The sequence below is a fragment of the Apteryx rowi genome, unplaced genomic scaffold (assembly GCF_003343035.1).
Source record: "Apteryx rowi isolate R43461 unplaced genomic scaffold, aptRow1 scaffold_660, whole genome shotgun sequence".
Taxonomy (NCBI): domain Eukaryota; kingdom Metazoa; phylum Chordata; class Aves; order Apterygiformes; family Apterygidae; genus Apteryx; species Apteryx rowi.
In genome coordinates this window covers 385,782-406,483 of record NW_020450939.1, presented here as the reverse complement: position 1 = coordinate 406,483, position 20,702 = coordinate 385,782, and the positions used below count along the sequence as shown (strand labels likewise).

Below are 20,702 nucleotides of genomic sequence, written 5' to 3'. Positions count from 1 at the left end.
TATTTAAGCAGATGCAGCTACTCTAGTTTCTTCTCCTTGCCTTCYCATTTGTAGGGCGAGCACACTGCTTCTCCTAGGGGTTCTTCAGGCAACTCTCCGGCTGGCACCTCTGATAAAGTTGCAGCTACCTGGGATAAGGCCGAGGCAGAGCCGCGTCGCTGCCACGTGGCACCACTGCTCGGGGTGCTGCAGCGGGTGGCAGTTTCCTTACAAGTCGGTTTTATACAGGAATAGCTGGTGCCCMCCGTATTTTACAATAACGAGCAGGGTTTTCACGCGCTGGCATTGAGGGAGTCCAGCTGTGCTGGTGCTTTGGAGCTGGAAGTTGCTTGGCTGAATGCTTTCATGGCATGGATTTTCGAACCTCGGGAGGAAAAAACTGGCTCCAAACAAGTTACCAACTAACAGAAATCTCACCTAAGAGAACAAAGGTGTGGGATGCTTTATTCAACCGCTGGCTATGCTGCAAACTTCACTTTGAGCATCTTCTTGGCCACTCTCTTCCTTGGCAGCTGTATCTGTTCAGGGCTCCACTGCTTGGAAGCCACCTGCATTAGGAGAGCTTTTATTGCCTGCATCTCATCGGAAGAGCTGGCCTTCTCTGGAGCCTGCTCCTCGCCGGTGGCCGCTGGAGGAGTCTTGTACACCTCCTGGAAGTCCTTCATTAGCCTCAGCGCCTCCCGATATGCTTTGGGGCTGGATTTTTTCTCTCGCAAAACAGATGCTGGAAAAGGCCAGAGGTGTGAGCAGCGCTATGGAACTGCTCCTTTCAACAGCTCGTTTTCCCTCCCGCCTCTCCACCAGCAGCCCCACCGCCCCGATCCTGATAGCATGGTGATGGTGCTACTGTGGCAGCCGGAGGGCCACATTGCARGTCCTGGGCCCGGGACACAGACATGGCTTTGCTCAGTGGTGCCCTGCTGTGGCTGCCCACTCCCGTGTGCATGAAGGCTTCTGCCGGGATCCAGTTCTGTTCTGGTGSCCGCACAAAACACAGGAGCCCCAAAACCGAAGGCACTGACGGTCTTGAGCGATTCAACAGTAGAGGCGGAGATGTTCCTGTGGCCTCAGGGCTGGATTCAAGCCTGGATAGTGGCTCCTACTGTAGCCTGCTGAAAGTGGCTTAATTTCTTGCCTTTCTTCCTCCCACTCTTTCCCCAGGCGGTGCAGGGCGGCGCTGGAGAGCGCAAAGGGGGCCAAGCAGGAGGCATGGGCCTCCAGGCTGGTACCGCCCCTGGGCAGGGATAGGGATAACCTTGGCCACCACTCGGAGACCTGAGTCTTGCTTCATCTCTGGGGCTAAACCAAACCAATCTTTTATTCTGTTTTCCTAGGAGCTGGCTTCAGCGTAGGGTTAATCCAGCTGTGGATCCCTACAGAGTTAGGAAAGAGACCCCCCCCAGCAGACCCTGCTTTGCATTTACTTCTGCATTAACTAGCAGCCAGAGCTCGGGGGGGGGAGCAGGGGCCGACTTCGTTGTGGGCTGAGGGCACTCGGCAGGCTGAAGCCCTTGTCCTCTCCTTGGGGTCAAGGGGGCCAGGGACCCTGCTGCAATGGGGAGAACCTGAATTCCCAACTCTCGCCCTCAACCCGGGGCACAGCCAGCTCGGTTCTTTCTGTTCAGATCCGTCCTAGGCCAGCTGCTCTCAGTGCCTGCCCCTGCCTCTGCACTGGCGTGAACGGGAGAAACTGGAAACACGGGGAACGTACCTAGGGGGACTTCAGTGATGGTTGTGGTGTTCCGCATGGCCATCAGGATCCCTTCCAGCACCTCTGCTTTTGTCCTTCGCGTCGGAGGGCCAGGCATCTTCCCAGACTGCAAGAAAGACCAGGAGGCTTCAACGTGCATCCCTCCACCCTCCGGCGTGCTAATCTGCCGCCTCCTTTTCCTGCCCTCTCTCCTGAACCAGTATAGCACCGTGCCATCTCCCTACCTCGCTTTTGACCAGACTGGCTTTCTTTAGGGGGGTTGGTGACAAGCAGCTCCCCCTTGCAGGGTTGCTGTCTCAGGGGGCTGAGCTGCCCCGTCAATGCCAATCGGGTCCCATTCGGGCTGCGTGCACCAAACCACGAGCGAGCCAGGAGCGGGGCTGGCGAGGGGGAGCCCCACCATGTGCCCTGGGAGGAAACCTGCAGCTGATGGAGCTGCAAACGCAGCACYCTGCCTCCCTAATGGCTCAGCCAGCTGGCAGGTGGGACCGTGCCCATATGACAGCAGCCTCCCTGGACTGCCGGGAGCATTCTGGCCTTGAAAGGCTGGAATAAGATGGAGCAGGGAGCCAGAGAGAGCAGGGAGGCATTGGAACTGGGAACTTGGGTCAAGCCCATGTTCAAGTTCTGAGATCAACCCCCAGACACATGGGTTGATCCACTTCCAGATACCAATGCCACAGAAGCAACCGTTCTCCCTTCAGAGCTTTGGCTCTTCACCTTTTTCCGAGGCACGTAGGGCTTCTGCACACTGTCCAGTCGCGCCTTGGAGTCCCGATAAACCAGGGGGTGTTTCAGGAGGTAGTTTAGCGCCTGGACGTTCTTCTGTATCCCTGTGAACCAAATGGGACAACAGATGCCTTTGCTCCCTCTTCGCCACGTCTCCCCATCAGTCACTGCGGTCACCGCAGCGAGCTTTGCCACGTCGCCCCGTCCAGTGAGAGATCAGCCACCGCGGTCCAAGGCACGGCGCTGCGACCGCACGCGTGCACGCAGCGTGCAGTGAGGCTCCCCGTGCTGTTCATCGACCCATCAAGGCATTTCTAAGCACAGCCCGCTCCTTTCCTCGCTTACCAACTGGCTCAACGAAATCTGGGTCCGTGTCTCCGCCAAGCAGCTCCTCGTAACCTCTGTATCGCTCCGGAACAGCCAGGAAGCTTCCTTCTTCCCTCTGCTCACTCCTCTTCCTCTCCAGCCCATCTTCTGCCACAGGTCGCAGAGGGGGCCTGGGCACATCCTCCACCTCAAAGCAGCAAAAACCAAGGAATTCACAGCAGTTGTTTCCTTCCAGTCAAGCTGACGATGAATACCTTCCCCACAGGAACCTCGCACAGCCAAAGCTGGCCATCAGCCATGCCAGCAACGGCTCCTGAGTTACTGCTTCACTCCACGTGGTCTAAAACTGCCCAACGCCTCGCGGCACCGCGCTCTTGCTAATCAAGGGTCACAAAGCATCTCCAGGGGCCGAGGCAGGGGCCAGGTTTACTGGATCCCCTCTGGGGGAAGCCGTATTTATCACTGACTGGTGACCCAGCAGCCCATGCTGGGTATGGGCCGTGGAGTCAACGCAACAGGGCTCACGGGGCGTCTTAGCTCTCACCTAGTGACGGCCCCACCACGTTAGGCTGGGGCCTGTTCTGCTGTGGCCAGAGGTGTCTCCCGGTGGCACTGAGCCGCGCAGCCACCATCTCATCCCGGCTGTACTTAGGGCACAGGCTGGAGAGGGACGGGCCCCATCCTGGTGCAGATTAAGCCAAAAACCCATGCCAGGAACTTGCTGCAGATTGTAGAGGGAGACAAGACCCAGCCACGTTGAGGGGAGCTTGCACCCGCTTTGGGATCCCACCATGTCCTCGGCATGGTCTCTCTCACACACACACACACCCAAGATGTGCTTTAGGGCTCTACTTCAGGGAAATCAAGTCCAAGAGCTGCCCTGGTGACCTCTAACGGAGAGATTCCCGGCAGAGGCTGCAGGGATGATGCTGGACCAATGAGCTCCTGTGCTTGGGGCTACCCACCAAGCCAGCACGGACCAGGATTCACTAGTTTCGCTGGCTGATGCCACGTACCCAGCACAAACGGGCCGTGTCCCAGGGGCCTGGACCCTGCTGCCAGCCTCCGTCACCTCCACGACACACACTGTGTTTATCGAAGGGCAGCCTCTGCCCAGGCAACTCCAGGCAGAGAAATCATGCTAACCCCGAGTGCCTGCCAAGGAAATCTGGCCACCAGTTCTTGTTCCCACTCCAAACATCGCATTTATGCTTTCCGCTAGTGCTTCCACCTCTAAATCCCTTGCAATCAAAGGAGGGTTATAACCGCTGGAGTCCACAGCGTGTGCAAATTTCATGCATTTAGGAAAYGAAGATCTTGCCTACAGAGCGTTTCTGGACAAGCCTTAGAGTCCTGGATGCTCACCGGCCTCCCGCAGAGGCCAGCTGAAAGCCCAACTTCACACACCTGCGTCACGAAGAAGGATCCAACGGCMTCTTCAGCTCTGTCAGGACAAGGTCCAGAGTCACGTTCCCCCAGCGTCCGCTCGCCGCTGCCGCCAGCGGCGTCGGCGTTGGCGTCGATGCGAGCTTTCCCAACCCGCGCTGCCGAAGCAGAGCTGTGCGGGAGAAGGGGGACAGGTGGAGCGGGGTGGCGGGGGCCTTTCCCGGCCTCCTCTAGCTCCTCGCAAGGCTCCCCGGACGGTCTGATCGGGGGCAGAGGCTTGGATGGACTCAGAGCTGCGGCTCCTCTCCTAGGTTTCCACAGAAAGGTCTYGGCAGGAGCTTCCAGCATCAGGGGCTGCTTCGTAACCTTCGGGAGATGGGACGAGACCTGGCGGGGGGCAGAAGGGAGGACCGTACTCGTTCTGCATGAAGCGGGAGGCTACCAAATCCATCAGCTTGGCTGTGGGCAGGTCGTTTCCAGCCCCCCCAAAGCCCTGCCACCCCCCAGCGACACTCGCGCTCTGCTGCAAGCATCAGCGCAGGGTTGAACCCAGCGGTTGGAGGTTATTCCTCACCGGAGCGCCACGGCAGCCCCAGCTCCAGGGACACCCTGGCAGCAGTTTCAGGCCCACAGGAACACCTCGGTCAAGACCAACATGCCCAAAGAGCCCAAAGACCCTCTGCTGCAACGATTACGGCCCTGCCTGGGGCTGCACTGAGAAGGGGCAAGTTGGAGGGTCTGGACTCCCTGGCCTCATCCTGAGCAAGACACCAAAGGCCTCCAACCCTCTCCTACCCTTCCTTCCCCTCATCCTACCAACCCCGTTGGGATCTAGGGTCCTGCAAGCTCTTTACGTGCCCCCCAATTCTGCCCTGAATAGTGTGGCCAGGGATTTTTGCCCCTGCCTTGGCCAGAGAAAGCCCTGCGCTCCTGAGCGAGGCGCATCCTTCCTTACCTTGCGGCTGGCCTTAAGAGGTATGGAGAGGTGCAGTCTCTCCACTGCTACGCTCTGGCGAACAAGTTTRATCCCCAAATTTTCCTGGAGGAGCCTCGTCAGCAGAGGTGGCTGCCCTGGAAGAGCAGGGGGTTCACAAGCGCTGCACAGCCCGATGTGCTCCCAGACAGCTGGCAGCGAGCACGCGCGCTCCCCAGGGCGGTGACAAGTGTCCCCAGGCACCTCGTGGAYGGGCACCAGAGCAGAGGAACAAGGGACCAACACTTTGCCCCTCATCTGATTCGTCTATGGAGGATTTCAGTTGAACATTTGGAGCCGAGCRATTCAACAGCGCTGGGTCTCAGCTCCAAAGGCCTCTCCTTTCCTCCTGGAAGGAGTCCTGAGCCCCTCCGACACGCGAGATGGCCCACAATTGCCAGCAGCGATTACCCCTGGGCTGGGGTAGGGCCTTGGGCAACCCAAAACCAAAGCAGTCGCTGTGCCAGGAAGAGCCAAGACAGCTAACCAGGCTGCTTGCCACAGTTCTGCCTACGCTGGGGACTAGCCAGGGCCAGGACGGGGCCGTAGGGCTCACCCACAATCATCCAGACCCCTTCCTTCGCTGTCCACGTGCTCTCCGGCGTGTTTTTGGCCTGTGCCAGCTAACCCCAGGCACAGCGCAGGGAATGGCGCTGCCCAGGGACCGTTCCTAGCAGGCAGAGTAGAAGAAGCCACTCTGTTTTGGGGGGATGAGACCTTACCCCTAGGGACACAAACCAGACTGGGCTACTTGCCATCAAGGCCAGAGAAGAAGCCCTGGTTTATTCACTAGTCTACACGCAGCCTGGGTAGGGAGTAGCACAACCGCAATTTTTTGCCATCTTCACCTGTTGCCTCCTGAGGCCACGGTCACGTTTGGGATTTGTCCCCTCGCTAAGAAAGGGGCTGCTTGTGGGCTGCAGGAGGAAACCAGCAGCTCCCACGCCACAGCAGTGCTCACCACCAACAGGAGCCGGGCCAGCTTCAGAGCAGCCCTTTATGGGGCGAACACCATTCAGGGAGCAAAATTCAGCCCGAGCCTGCATCACCAGAGGTACGGATGGACTGCGACAGGCTTTGGTGGGAATGGGAGCAGGAGCAGGGCATTAACAGCGTCTGCAAGAGCAGTGCTCATCTGCATGCTCTTTAGGGAGCAGCGATGACTTATAGCACCCACTCTCCCTGGGGTGCCGGGCCTGGGCCAGCACGGCAGGAGCATCCAAACGCTAAAGGCAAAGGAAGCGCAGGGAGAGAGCAGGAGGGTTGCACGGAGACAGGCTCATACCCTACCGCTCCTGGTGGTGGTAAGAGGGTTGTTGTGAAACGTCAGCTCCTTCAGACACGGGAAGAAAGCCACGGGTAAGAGATCTGTCTCCTCTTCAATCTGCAAGGCAAAATAATTTACTGTTTGCTCTGAGCAGCTGCCACTCAGTCCCACTGGTGGCTGTAGAGTTTCATCTCAACAGGGACAACGGCCCAGGGTGGCCTAGGATCCCTAGAGATGACCTCTGAGGATCTGCAGGGACACTTGGACTCACAAGACACTGTCCCACCTCCCCCACATCCCTCCTGAGCAAATGCTGGGCTCGGCCGCACTGTCCCATCCTTGCTGCGGACACATAGTCCGGGCTGGACACTCCTCTCCTGGGAGCCACGCAGCCACACTGACAAGGGGAGTCCTGYGCTCTCTCAGCACAGTGCCACGAACCTGAGATTTCAGAGCTTGTGCCTCTCCTCAAGAACATGTGTCAGCATCAGCCACGCTGCGCTGACACATGGCAGCAGCCATGGGCTCAGCCAGTCCTCCCACCAGCCCCCGTCCCTCCGATGCAYGGGAATCCCCGGCAGGAGGAAGGAGATGGCATTGCTTGACCCCCAGCAGCTCCACTGCCTGCAAGGACAGAGGGCAGAGACCAYGTTTCCTTCTCCCCCGTGCACCCTGCGCTGGAGGACTGGAGCCTCCGGCACTCGGAAGAGTCACAGCAGCTCCTGCTCCCACAGCAGCACAGCCCAGGCTCCACGGAGGAGGCAGGCAGAGCACATCATGCTAGCGATGCCGAAAAAAGAGTCCGGCCTCTCCGCCTGGGGAGCCAAACCACAGCCTGGCCAGGGCACGGCAGCCAGAAACCAGCTCACCAGCAAGGCGGTGAACGCTCGACCTTTAACAGGGTTATGACACGTGGGGATGAGAGGCAGAGCTTGCTTTGCAGCTCCGAGCAGAGCTCCACCAGCACGTCACAGGGCTGCCCCCTCGCCGAGAGGTGGTAACTCACCGTCTGCGCTCCCAGCTCTCCCCAGCTGGGATGTAGCATGAGTTAAGCCCTGGGAAGGAGCCGAAAACACCAGAAAGGGGAGTTAAATGAATTTTGCCCCATTGGGGCACACTAGGAGCACAGTATGGCTCAGCAGATGGGTGGCAACCTGGCACTAGCACAGCAAAGGCCTCGATGGGGCATCACCTTCCCCAGGGCAGCTCCAGCAAATGATCAGTTCCAAGGGGAGGGCAGTCCTTCATATAGCCCATTCTCTGCTAAAATCCCTAATGTGCAGGAATTTAGACAATCGTAGTACAATTCAGCTGCCTAAATAGGTGTTCAGCCCCATCTGAGAGACCTTGGGTGTCTGAGACATCCCCGCAGGCTGGCAGATGGACTCAGGAGCCAGAGGAGACCTGTAACCTTCTTCAGCGGCAGGTAGAGGCCAGGGTGTTTCCAGCAGCACTAAACYTGGGTTTAGGCAGCTGGATCTTGATCTCTAGCCAAAGTCAGAGGGCTCCAATCACCTTGTTGAAGGCCAAGCTGAGATGCTTCAGTTGAGGAAACGGAGCACAAATGTCTCTGCGCACGGTGGGAGCGGGCAGAGTCTTCGAGGCAGACGGACATCCCTCCCCGAGAACACCCTTAAGGAGAGAGGGAGAAGGTGAACAGCAGCGCTGCTACGCATGCACTCCGGGACATGGTGACACCTCGCTGCTGTCACACCACCACGCACACTGAAGGCATCAACAAGAGGCTAAAGGTAAAGAAACCTCATTGGGAAAGCGCTGTAGATGAAGCCTACGGATTAGAGGAGCACACATGGGATCTGGGGTTTCTCCTGCTCTGACACCAAGCCCTGGGCAGCACTGGGCCAGTCTCCTCGTCTCAGGTGCGCTGGAGGAGCTGTATCTGAGGGCCTGCGCTGTATCCGAGGAACCAGGCACGGAGAGGCACCGAGCGTTGGTGTGAGACTCCAGACAGGCTGAGAAATGGTGTCTCACAGCACAACGGCCCCTTGCAACCACAGCGAGGCGGCAATGCTGAATCAGCTGGCGGCGGTTCGGTATCAGCCTCCTCCGTTACATTCTTGGTGGTGGATTGCAAAAGGGACTGCGAAATTATCACGCTAGGAAACCTGCACCCTTTCGCCAGGGACGGGGCAAGAGGAAGGAGAAAGACGACCAGCGCTCATTTCCTTCCTGCTGCCTGCCGCATGCCTAAAAAGCCCTTAGAAACCCTTGTACAAGGGCCTAATATAAGGAAAAAGGGCAAATTAACATAGACAGGCCATCGCTCAGGCTATAACCCCCCTGGGCCCAAACTTAGCTACCATGGGTAATTCAAACAGCAATGAAGAGCTTTCATGCAGACCCCCCGCGGAGGGTGTCTCGTGACAGCTTGCTTTGGCCTGTCGCATTACTGCAGGAGCTCTGTAGGAAATCACGTCAAATAAGCCCAACTTCCCCGCGTAGGGCTATATGGTCACGAGCAAACAACTACCCAGTGATACGAGTTTAAGCTTGTGTTCCTCAGTTATGTGAAAATTTGCTCCCAGTTGCCCCAGTGACAGAGGACACCGACTGCAGACGTTGCAGGCAGCCAGAGCCTCGGCAAAACCAGTGAGTCTCTTACGACTCATCTGAGAGAGAGGCCTGGGGAAGGGAAGTTTGGGAGCGCACACCCTAAACCGCAGAGCAGTCAACAGTTCTTACCGGCMCTGGGCGTCCTTGAGAGCCAGAATTAAAAGCGACCTCTGCAATGAAACACAAGCAAAGTGAGGGATTCTCAGTGCCGTAGGTGCTAGGTGCTGGGCTAGCCCCAACCACGGYGAGGCTGGAGTTACGCTGGGAAAGCAAGCTAGCATCAGCCATGGCTTAGCTCAAGGGCAAGACGTCCCCAAGGTAGCAGGCTTGCTGACAGCCCCATCACACTGAGGTGAAGTCCAGGTCCCCTGGACACAGCAGGAACCCTGCTACTGGCTTCAGTGCGGCCAGGATTTCCCCATAAATAGATTCTGATTCCAAGTCTTGTCTTCAAGTCTTCCTYGCACTCTGCTATAGCCAGGCCAGCACCAGAGGTTGCACCATGGCCTGCTCCGTGATCTACTCAACAACAGGGTCTGGTGGACCAAGTCAGGGGACAGGAGACATGCTTGGAGGAGCCCCAGCGGCAGCCTCCATCGCTGCCCGTTCCACACACAGGGCAACCTCCGGATCCATCCCGTCACATGACTGGTGTGCACCACGCTTCAGTAAGGACGTCAGAGACGTGAGAGCGAACCTACCTGAGACAGCGCTGCAGAACCGTGTATGGGCTACCTACCCACAAAACGTTCTTCCCTTCAGTCCCTTCGCACCCCTGTTCAGCACCCACAGAAATAAGTTTCCTAATCTGAATTTCTTCCAGTGCTTACGCCAGGTTTCCTCCCACCCAGTGCACAATGTCTCCTTTGGGGCAAGCCACCCTGGAGAGGGTCAGGAGAGACAAAAGGGCACTTCTGTCTGAACAAGAGATRTCTATTTTAGGGTGATTCACATCCTAGAAGTGCCAGTTTCTCCCAGTAATTACAGAGAGACAGTACAGGTTAGCTCAGATGTCTAAAATGGTCCCATGCATCCCTCCCTCGCTGTTTTAATTTTACCAAGTAGTTTTACTCACTAGTAAACATCCGGCAGAAGTGGAAGGCCTCAGCACCAGCCTAACGTAACTGAGCCCTCTCCCACTGAAACGAATGGAAAATGCTCCCTAGTTTCAGCGAGGGCAGGAAGAGGCTCGGAGGGCAGCGGCTGCTCACCTGTCCGGTCTGGATCCCTGGCGTTCTGTAACACGACATATTCGAGCTGCTCTTTCTTCGTCTCCAGCTCTGCTGGCCCGTCCATGCCCTCGCGCCGCGACGGCTGAGCCTGCTGCCCAAGGCTGCTCAGAGACTTGTACCACTCTGCCCTGAAGCTGTCGTCGTCCAGCGCCGGATGGAGGAAGAAGTGCATGCTCTCTGCTTGATGCAGGTAGGGGACAGCTGAAATCTCATTCCTGTCCAGATTCAGTTCCCTCAGGCTGTTAAGAAAGGAAATGCCCGAGAAATGTCATGATTACTAGCAGGGCACACGCAGTGCCATCTGCTCGCCCCGGCRCCTGCCGAGCAGGAGCTGTCCCTGGACCTGCCTCCTCGCTGTTGCCTCCCAGCGGTGCTTCCCAGCAGCGGTGCGAAGGCATCCGCGACTCCTGCTTCCCGCTGCCTCTGTCCCCTCTCTCCTCCCGACACATAAAATACCAGTCCAGGGCCCAGTCCTGCACAGAGCACAGAGCCCGTATTCCCCCTGGAGCCAGGGACTGGGGTTCCCAGATCAGCCCAAGGGTCGCCTCGCTCATCTGTTGATTACAATTTAATGGCCAAGGAGATATCAGGGCAGTTCATTAAATCACCCAGGGCTCTGACGAGCTGCAGTCCTACTGGGATTCCCTAACAACGTTCCACCTTCCCATGGAAGTATAACATAACCAATCCACTTGACCAAAGTTAGAAGATAGCTTAGGAAAGAGCAGAAACCTAAAACTCTGCAGTCGAGACCCCCCAGTCTCATGCCTAAACCCTGCCCGTTCTCCCTCCTCTGTCATGAACACTGCAGACAACACACATTTTCCTCCAGGAACAACATGGCAGAGCCAGGGCAACAATCCAGACCCAATTCCCACCTCCAGGTCACAGTGCTGGGAGGAGGCACAAAGTAAACAGGAGAAGCTCTCTGTGCTGCACCCAAAGCCACTGCAGCCCAGGCAAGGGGCACGTTGGCCACCTCCCTTTCTAGTGACTCTTCTTTCTGGCTGAATCACTAAAGCTCCTGTTAAACAGAGGGAGCTGATCCACAGCGTCTCCTAACGCTGCTGCACTGAAATGAAGTACAAATCTGGGGCAAAGAAGCGAAAATGGAGAAAGCAGCTGCCATTTCTCAAATCAGACCTGGAGACCAGCAAACACCCAGGGCCGGTGCTGAATTACCAGCCACCTGCTGGTTTTGGCCAGCCTGTATTTTACAGCAGGCTGTTGCTTTCACTCAGTCCTATTTTCAATACCAGAGAGACTAAACAGGGAAATATCCGAGCGAATCACAAAGATTTTGTTATTCATTTTAAGCCTGCTTCTGCGCAACAGCTGCCAGAGGCAGCTGCCAGCCCACAAAAGCCAGAGCCGTCTGCTGCCAGGTGCCGCCTTACCTGCAGAGATTAGACAGGCTCACAAAGACACTCGGGTCTGACAGGCAATTGTCATCCAGCAACAAGACCTCCAGAGACGGAAACCTTAAATGAGCAGAGCTGCGAATACAAAGAGACTCGTTAATAATGTACTCAAGCAAGGGCAGGTGAAAAACACATCATCTGCCGTCACATGGGGAAGATGTATCCACTCGCTCCTCTGGGAGACTGGGCTGGGGCTTTTTTCATTTTTTAAATAGAAATCTGATATCCTACCTAAAAACGGCTGAACTGAATCAGTCCAAAGGACCATCTAGCCCAGCATCTGGTGTCCAACAATGGTAAAGAGCGGATGCTTTGGGCATGGTGACTCTGGTTATGCTGTCTGCGAAGGGTCTGATTAATGATGAATAAATAGCATCCTACTCATGCGGCTTGGCCACCAAACAGGGTGCCCCAAACGGGTCCCTCTCTAGCTGCCGATGACAGCAGGTGTCCTGGGTGACCACGGTCCTAGCTCAGGGCATCAGGTCATTCCCAGCACTAGGCAGGAGGAAGCCACACCAGGCACACTGTGCCCATCTGAATGGGATCTGACCAGGAGGCTCCTCACGCACCCTTGGCCTTCACGTGCTCCGTAAGGATGCTGTGTCCTGCACACCCTTACCCAGACCTGTCAAGTATCTCCAGCTCTGCTCCCCAGCATGGGCTGGTAGGAACCTGTGGTGCTACACTGGAGCAGAGGGTCTTCTGAGACCAGCAGCCTTCATGCATGGTGGTGCTGGATTTGGGATGAGCTGAGCCAGGATACCACTTCCCTGCCACCCGGCATCAGTCATTAAGCTATTTGACCTTTCAGCTCACAAGAGAAGATCCCTGCTGTCTAGACGGGTAGATCCCAGGCCAGCCRCCTTTGCTGTAACCCCTGTGTTGCCAGGATCACTGCTCCATCACCCTACCTGCCCACCCCGCGTATCCCACTTGCCGAGTGCCGGCAACGCTCCTGCCTGGCCGCGGCAGCACTTGCTGTGTGCACTTACTCCCATGAGCCTGCCAGGTCAGGAGGCAGCGACTGAAGCCCGTTGGCCGTCAAGTGAAGAACCTTGAGTTGGGACAAATCTCCCAATGTCCAAATATCCTCGGGATAAATTATTGTATGAGAGGTCCAGATCCTGAGAGAAACAGGAGAGACAACCCTCTGGAGCAAAGAATAAGCCCTTATACTGGTCTCTGCTGGCTTTTCCCAGGTACATATTTAATACTTAAACTAGACTTTTGGTTATGCTACCACCCACCCTAGGGTGATGCYGAGTGTATTTGACTTGCAGTGACTTCACTGACAGCTGTGGGACTCTGCACCTTGGCAGAAGTGCTCAGGGCTGGTCCCTCACTCACACGTGTGACTCATGGGACAACAGTCATGAGAAAGCAAGGCAATAGACCGTGCTAGGAGGTGATTCATAAGATGAGGTTTCTAGGACACGTGAATAGGAATAGTTTCGCTGGACCGTTAAAATAGGCTGCATTGCCCTGGGAGTCGCTCGGAGCACTTCCAAATCAAATAAACATGAACTTCCAATCAGGCCTCCCAGCACTGTCTTCTCCCAGGCTGTCAGCAGATGGGAGGCCACTGGTCGCAGACTGTGTTGGGATCCGAGGGGGCATCACAGGAAGGGAAGTTTAGATGGGGAATAATGCAGAGATGAGCCCCATCCACACCTTTCGTAGTTGATCCCAGTGATGGGCCTGCTCACATGACTGCACACAGAGATGGACAACATCAGCCCTGGCCTTAGGAGCTTTGGAAATTTGCCTCCCCAAAACTTAGGCATATGCTTAGTGGCTGAGCCAAACTTGAGCAGGTCACCAAAAGTGCTAAGCTCTGGAACGGATGAGCCCTTGGCCCTCTGGAAACACCTCTCCCACGTTTCAAGGGGTTTAGGGTCTCCCAAARCCTGCAAGCAGGAGGGAGGCCAGGATCACAGCAGCACAGGGAGCCACACTGTCAGAGACCAAGGAGCCAACAGCCGAGCCACAAACAATTCCTTGAATGAGACAAGAAGAAAGAAGCCTTTTAAGACAAAACTTTATATTCAGCAGCAATCAAAAACCCTGTGTACAATGAGAGAGAGAAATCCAGACAAAGACATCTCCCCAAAGACAGCAAGCCTAAATAAGGCCAGTATTGCCGAGTCAGAAACTGAGCTTTTTGTAGCAGAGAGCCACTCTAGGTTGGAGGGAGAGGACAATTGCAGCCTTCATTCCAGCTACATATGCTTGTTTTTAGGATCTACTTTGATTCCAGTGTTTGATTMCAGTCAGTGTTTTGGAGGGGGGGTGTTGTTTTGCAGTTTGGGGTTTTTTTTAAACCAAACTGGCCCTTTGCTGTGTTAGAAAGGCAGCCCATAACTTAGCGGAGCTGTAGACACCCATTTGGAGAGGAGGAAGATGGAATGCATGGAGGTACACCATGGTGTGGAGGAGGATGGGGATCATGCAGAGCAGAGCAGGACATCTACAGTGATGTATGAGGACTGCACATAGCACCAAGAGGAGGACCGTGACCCACAGGAGGTTAACCAGCATCTCAGAGGAGGAGAGCAGTTCCCCAGGGACTGGGGAGAGGGGACAAAGGGCTCGTTACAGAGGAGGAGGAAGAGTGCAGCCACAGAACCTCAGAAACCATGCAGCACTGAATAAAGAAAGGAAAAATCAGCAACTTGGCAGAGAAGGGAGATGAGGATCCACATGGGATCTTGCAGAGAGGAGGAGGACATGGAAGAGGGGGAGAAGGCAGAGGGCAGTGATGAGGCCCCCCTTTGGGGATCTCATTGTGAGGAGGATGGTAATGGGGATCAATRGGGTATCTCACTGTGAGGGGAAAGAGAAGAAAGGCAATTAAAGGGCCCAAAAGAGACCTCTTGCAAGAAGGCAAGTACATGGCAGCAGTGGGCAGTGATGGGAAGCTGTGACAGATCTACTGGGAAGAGGAAGACAGAGGGATCTGCAAAGGCTCTCACTGTGGAAGAGGAGGGCAATGACACAAGGGGGAAATAAGGGCAGCAACAAAGCCACATGAGGGATCTTATTGTGAGGAGGAGGAAGGGGAGTGTGCAGGGACAGACATCTCCAAAGATCTCATCTTGGGAAGGAGTGTGTGATGGGGCCCTCAAGAGATCTCATGGGAGGAGGAGGAGRAGATGGTAGCAGCAGCAGATCTCTCTGTGAGATCCTGCCAAGAGGAGCTGGAAGAGGTTAATGGTCAGAAGCACCCATGAGGGATCTCACTGAAAGGAGGAGGAGGAAGCCTGCAAAAAGAATGTGTGTTACTCATGGAGCAGTGAGTGAGAGAGCAACCAGCACATGCAAGGGATCACACAGCATCAGAGAGGTGAAGGATGACACCAGTGAATGACAGAGTGCCTGGCACACCAGGATTAGGGTCTATGAGCAGGAGTGAAAGAAGGACAGGACATGAGGAGGACAATGAGATCTGGTATGGGGAGTCTACAATGGACTGAACGGAGAGGATCCTACAAAGCGGATCCTGCAGCAAAGGGTTGGCGGACGCCAGTGATGGAGGAAACAAGGAGTCATGCAKCAAGGGGCTGAGCAGTGGGGATCTGTGAGGGATTGCTTTGCAAGAGGAAGCAAGCTATGAAGGTCCTTGAAGGACGCAAGGGAAAGGACATCCCAGATTCACAAGGGAGCAGGAAGAGAGAATTACCACATGGTTTCAGAGAACTCACACTTGCAGAAGCACGTATTAATGTTAGGTGTTACACTTCAGCGTGACACTAGGGAGGAGATCCCTCTTATCTTACTTCCAAATGCAGGAAGTCTCCAGCAGTAATTTTCAGATTTCTTAGYCCATTCAAGGAAAGTTCCAGTTTCCGCAGTCCTGGAAACTTCCGAAATGCTTCTGCAAGAGTAGAGGAGACAATGTTCCTGTAAGGAACCACAGTAACAGAACAAGCCATGTCTTATCCAGATCTGGAACAGACCAAGACCAGCAAGAAAGACTAGAACTAGTATTATCAGTTGTTGTGCTTGAGAGAAAATGCACGCTCAGTTAGATGATTGTCCCTACAACAGATGATGCCCAATAGCCTCCTCCTTAGACATCTGATTTACTTTCATACATTTGTTTCCACCCCAAATTGGATTATTGCTGGAAGCCACTGAYGGCACATGTAGCTTATGTTTTACCAGTTATAAGTGGATCTCTCTTTTTCTTCTCCAGATTAACTGAGCCCATGACACTGATTTGGATTCACCTCCCGGTTCTGCCATTAGCTTTCTGAGGATTTGAAACAAGTCATTGCACTATTCYGTGCTTCTATATATTAAATAACGATTTTCTTTGTAAAGAGCTTTGTTTTCTAATAATGAAAAGAAGACCAGAGTGGCACACAATTATCATTACTGTAAAGGGAATCAGTGCAAGGATTTCAGCTCAGTAACAGAAAGGAAGCAATCCTGCAAAGAAGTGCTATATGTGTGTGTATCTTAAGTCTCTTTGCAAAGCTCTAGACCTGAGTTTAGACAAGTATCAACTTCCTTATATCATGCTCCTGGGTTTAAAAGCAGTATCTATTTTTTGGTAATGCAATCCCTTACCTAATGTCAAAAAGTTCTCTGCAGCATTTATAAAAGCAACACAATCAAATTTCTCAAAATCATCTTCTTTAGCCTGAAAAAAAGTATAGAAAAAAATCAATCAGCCCCAACCCTAAACAGATTTGAAACAACTGGATCTCTCCTTTCGTACTTTTTTCACAATCCTTAAATCATGGCATTTCCCATAATTAGGTCTTCCTTTGTTTTTCCAACTATGGAGGGCAACCCTCTGTGAGTATGCCTCTAATGCAGAGTTAATTCAGTGACTGACGTTCAGAAGACCTGGCTTAGTTCAGCCCCAAACCAAAGCCCTGTCTGTGTCGTCACTGCTGACCTCACTCCCTTGCATGCATTGCAGGCCTCCTGAAGTGTATCTCATGCTCACTCGTGACCCAACAAACTTAGCCACTCTATGATTTAGCACATCTGTCTTTCACAGCACCAGAAGGGAACCCTAAAAAGACACTAAAATAATTATCCGCACTTTGGCTCATTTTCTCTTTGCACTGCAGGTTAGTCACCAGCGCAAATAAAAGTCACTTCTTGAGCTGAGGCTTAACTCCCACCATGGATTGTCAGCTCAAGTAAACAACACCCATGAACCCAGAGGAAAGGATTTTGTGAGTGAGTGTAAATGGGGAAAGGGCTACACCCGATGAAGACCAAGCTAASTCTGTTATGAAGACATGATCCAAAGGTTTGTAGGACAAATCATCCAGGCCTGTTCATGGCTGGCTGGCTGGCTTTCTTGTGCAGGAAATATGCCTGGGTTCTAACATGTGTTTTGTCCGATGTCTGGACRCTCATGTGCTAACATGGTAAATTTTTCAATATTTAAGGTAGTTCCCTACTACTTCCTGAGTCTCTGATACTCACAGAGACCAGATTTTGGTTGCTTATATTCACAGAGCACAGGTCAGAAGGATTCTTCAAAGAGTGATGCTTCATCTGGAAAAATAAAAAAGCAAAGGCTTAGCCCTGCACTGCCTATGTAAGCAATCCTGCATGCCACGTCCTAGGACCTGAACCCCCAAACCAGACCTCGGCTGTCCTCTCCCTCATGGTGGGACACCCACCTGCGTGGGCACCTGGTGTCTTGAATCACAGTGAGAGGGAGAAGGTGAGCGCCCGGCGTTCCCATGAACATGGAGATGGCATGGTGTGGAGACGGGGAGGAGAGGCAGCTACAAGGTCCCCCCCAGGTCCACGAAACGCTGTCACTTCGTTTAGACAAAAACAGGAAACATGCGCTCACCAGAAATGGCTCATCTAGGATAYTGTCTTCTTCTGCAGAGGCCAAACTTTGGGGCTTTCTTCTCCGCTGGGGCATTTCCCCGGGGATTGCCTGCCTGATCCGGGATCTCCGGGTAGCTCCGTGAGCTAGCAGCCAGTGCCTAGCCCCTGACACAATGACAGGCCAAGGCAGAAGAGACAACAAGGTAAGTACGTGACCTTCTGAATGTGCCATTCACAAAACGGCTACATTATGCCTGGAGTTTCAGCCTGACAGTGAAATCCATCCTTTTTAAATCCCTTTAAATGTAGAAACACTGGAATATAGAATATTCCGTGACCGTATTATTTAAGATAGGAATATCAAAGCTGCAGCCAGAGCCACGGAAGGGGAGAAGCATGCTACTTTATAAATCTAAATAGAGCCATAGGCTTGCAGACATAGAGAAGTGGGCTGGAAAGGCCTTCAGGAGGCCTCTAATCCCGCTYAAAGCAGGACCATCAGCAACGTTAGACCAGGTCAGCYGTGGCTTTGTGCAGACAAGAAYRRCAAYTCCACCACCTRCAGGGTAACCCGGYCAAGAGCTGCACCCCCTCCCAGGGAAGAAGTTTCTCCTAATGGCCAAGCTCAACCTCCCAAGCTGAAATTCGTGGCCGTTGTCCCTAGTTATACCATCTGCCGCTACTGAAAAGAGTTTGGCTCCATTGCCTTTGCAACTGCCCTTCAGGTAGGCTGCAATTAGTTCACCCCTTGGACTCCTCCTGGTCAGACAAAACAAGCTCAGCTCSCTCAGCTTCTCCTCACATGTCCTGTGCTCCAGCCTCCCGCCCAGCTTGGTAGCTCTCTCCCAACCTTCTACCATTTCTCAAATATTGGAAGACATTCYTGCCGTTTCTAAGCACTTCACAGATGTTGACTCTCAAACCCCAGRGACAAAATAGAAGCTCTAGCGCAGAATAACAGACGGAGAACCACACTGTGTTATCCATGTGCCTGGCTGAAGCACAGATGTTGCTTCCCTCTTCCCTTCTGCCATGGTGCCGAGACGCCTGCTGGAGTCGACATTTGAACAGATGCCCCAGACAGCCTGCCGTTTTCATTTCAAGTGAAGTTTTAAAAAACGTCGAGACTTTCTAGGCACGGTTTTAAGCTCTGCTTTTTTATATTGTCTATCATCATTCTTTCTTTTATTACCGGGGCCTCCGAACCCCAGACACAGACCGGAGCATCACTCTCGCCATTACACCAGTACAAGCGGTGGATCTGTCCCAAACCTTTGACAACCAGAGCCCTACGGAGCCTGACACAACATGACTCTGCAGGGCGATGTCACGAGCAGCACTCAAAGAAACATCACCTTCTCTATTTGTGCACAAAATGTTCCTGGCAGGGAAGCAGTTAGTCGCATAGCTGCTTCCGTCACCCATTTTGTACGGTCCGGTTGTGGCCATCTTGTCCACAGTATTCCTGGGAAGAGTGAGAAACAAAGGAACAGGTTAAATTCTTCATTGACGCCAATATTACTTAGCTTTAAATGGCTCTTTACAGGGGCAGTGGCCAATTACGTATTGGTTGGTACTCAAAGGAACACTGTTAGCGACACAGGAAGAGCATCACTTCACCTAAAATGGAAAAGTAAATGAGACGATAGGATTGTAGGCGTTATTTTCAAACTCAAGGTAGCAAAACRGAGACCTCAGAACGTGTGTGAGTCAGTCCGTGTGGACCGTGACTCGCGTGGTTTCTGCTTTACCCCTTGTTCCTTGTTTCCACACCCGGACAGCGCTTTGACATAACACAGCACAGCCTGACTACAGCGTTGATGCACAGTGGCAGTGTTTGGGATAACTCTCCCCTGCGATAACACGGCTCCGCTGTGCAGCAACTACGTCAACGCAGCACAGCCGCGTCTGCGGGCATCCCCGACTGACGCCCTGCTGGCTGTGCGCCGCGTTGCCATGGTACAGCAGCGAGCTGCTTCACCCCGGCCGCCGCRGCGCAACGACGCTCCGCACAGCGCGGACGGGGCAGGGACAGTCGCTGCGGGACCCCTTCCCACGCTCCCCACAGATGGGCACCCACCCATACCCCGCTCACACACACACCCTTGACACACACCTGTTGCCCTACACCCTGCCATGAACACCCATTGAACACCCGCACACACCCCACTCACACAACACCGCAGGTACCGGACRCACCCCAACATGTGAACCATACACACAGAGCCACACACCAACACATAYCTCCATAACTACACCGCCACCAATACACACCCAAACACCTCACATGTCCATACACCCCCAAACACCCATGAACCCCACATACACCCCACTCACACACACACGTCCCACATTRTAAACCCATACACACAGACATACACCCCCAGAAACCCCCAACGCACCCACTTATACACAGTCCTTGCATGTACCCCTACACACAACCCAACACACTTACACRTACACCCCTAACACCCCYACTCKGACAYACACCTGCACACRAACACCCATGAACACCCTCACACATGCCATTCACAAACAGATATACACCCAGCACCTAACACACACACACCTGTACACACTCCTCACATACAACACCTAAACACACCCCAACACATACACACCYRCATCAACACACACACCCTGACACTGACACCCACCCACAAATACACCAACACAGGAATACCCTCACACACCCCACTTACACACATTCCTCACACACACCCGTGTACACATGCTCTTCACACACACTCACACACTCCTACAACCACACACCCCCAACACCCATGAACACCCTCACACACCCCACTGACACACACTCCTCACACACAGACCCCTACAACCTTCAGACACCCACAAACACCCTCACACACCCCACTTACACACATTCCTCACACAAACTCATGTACACATGCTCCTCACACACTCACACACCCCTACAACCACACACCCCCAACACCCATAAACACCCTCACACACCCCTTACACTGCTCACACACACACTCCTCATACACCCCTACAACCCTCACACACCGCCAACACCCATGAACACCCTCGTACACCCCACTTACACACACACTCCCATACATGCACTCTTCATGCACACACACACACCCCTACAACCCTCGCACACCCAGGAACACCCTCACACACCCCAGACACACACACACACCCCTACAACCTGCCAAACACCCCCAACACCCATGAACACCCTCACACACCCCACTTACACTGCTCAGACACACACACACTCCTCATACACACACACACACAC

At 53.9% G+C, this 20,702-nt stretch overlaps 2 protein-coding genes across 2 annotated transcripts in view; one reads left to right on the top strand and one right to left on the bottom strand.

Annotated features, from left to right (window-relative positions):
* Nucleotides 1-317: 317 nt before the first annotated feature.
* Nucleotides 318-19,174, bottom strand: XRRA1 (X-ray radiation resistance associated 1). Its single transcript, XM_026085144.1, is given in 18 exon segments — nt 318-724; nt 1,712-1,817; nt 2,432-2,544; nt 2,786-2,954; nt 4,175-4,540; nt 5,109-5,224; nt 6,417-6,510; nt 7,909-8,025; nt 9,097-9,137; nt 10,179-10,438; nt 11,597-11,695; nt 12,616-12,720; nt 12,722-12,747; nt 15,400-15,497; nt 16,196-16,268; nt 17,072-17,143; nt 17,451-17,596; nt 18,787-19,174. Coding segments are annotated over 18 exon segments (2,361 nt in total). The 5' UTR covers nt 18,881-19,174; the 3' UTR covers nt 318-458.
* Nucleotides 19,175-19,387: 213 nt separating this feature from the next.
* Nucleotides 19,388-20,702, top strand: part of SPCS2 (signal peptidase complex subunit 2) — an 11,612-nt gene continuing 10,297 nt past the window's right edge. Inside the window, exon 1 of the mRNA XM_026085143.1 lies at nt 19,388-19,445. Coding sequence (XP_025940928.1) covers nt 19,388-19,445 — 58 coding nt within the window. The remainder of the gene's footprint in view (nt 19,446-20,702) is intronic.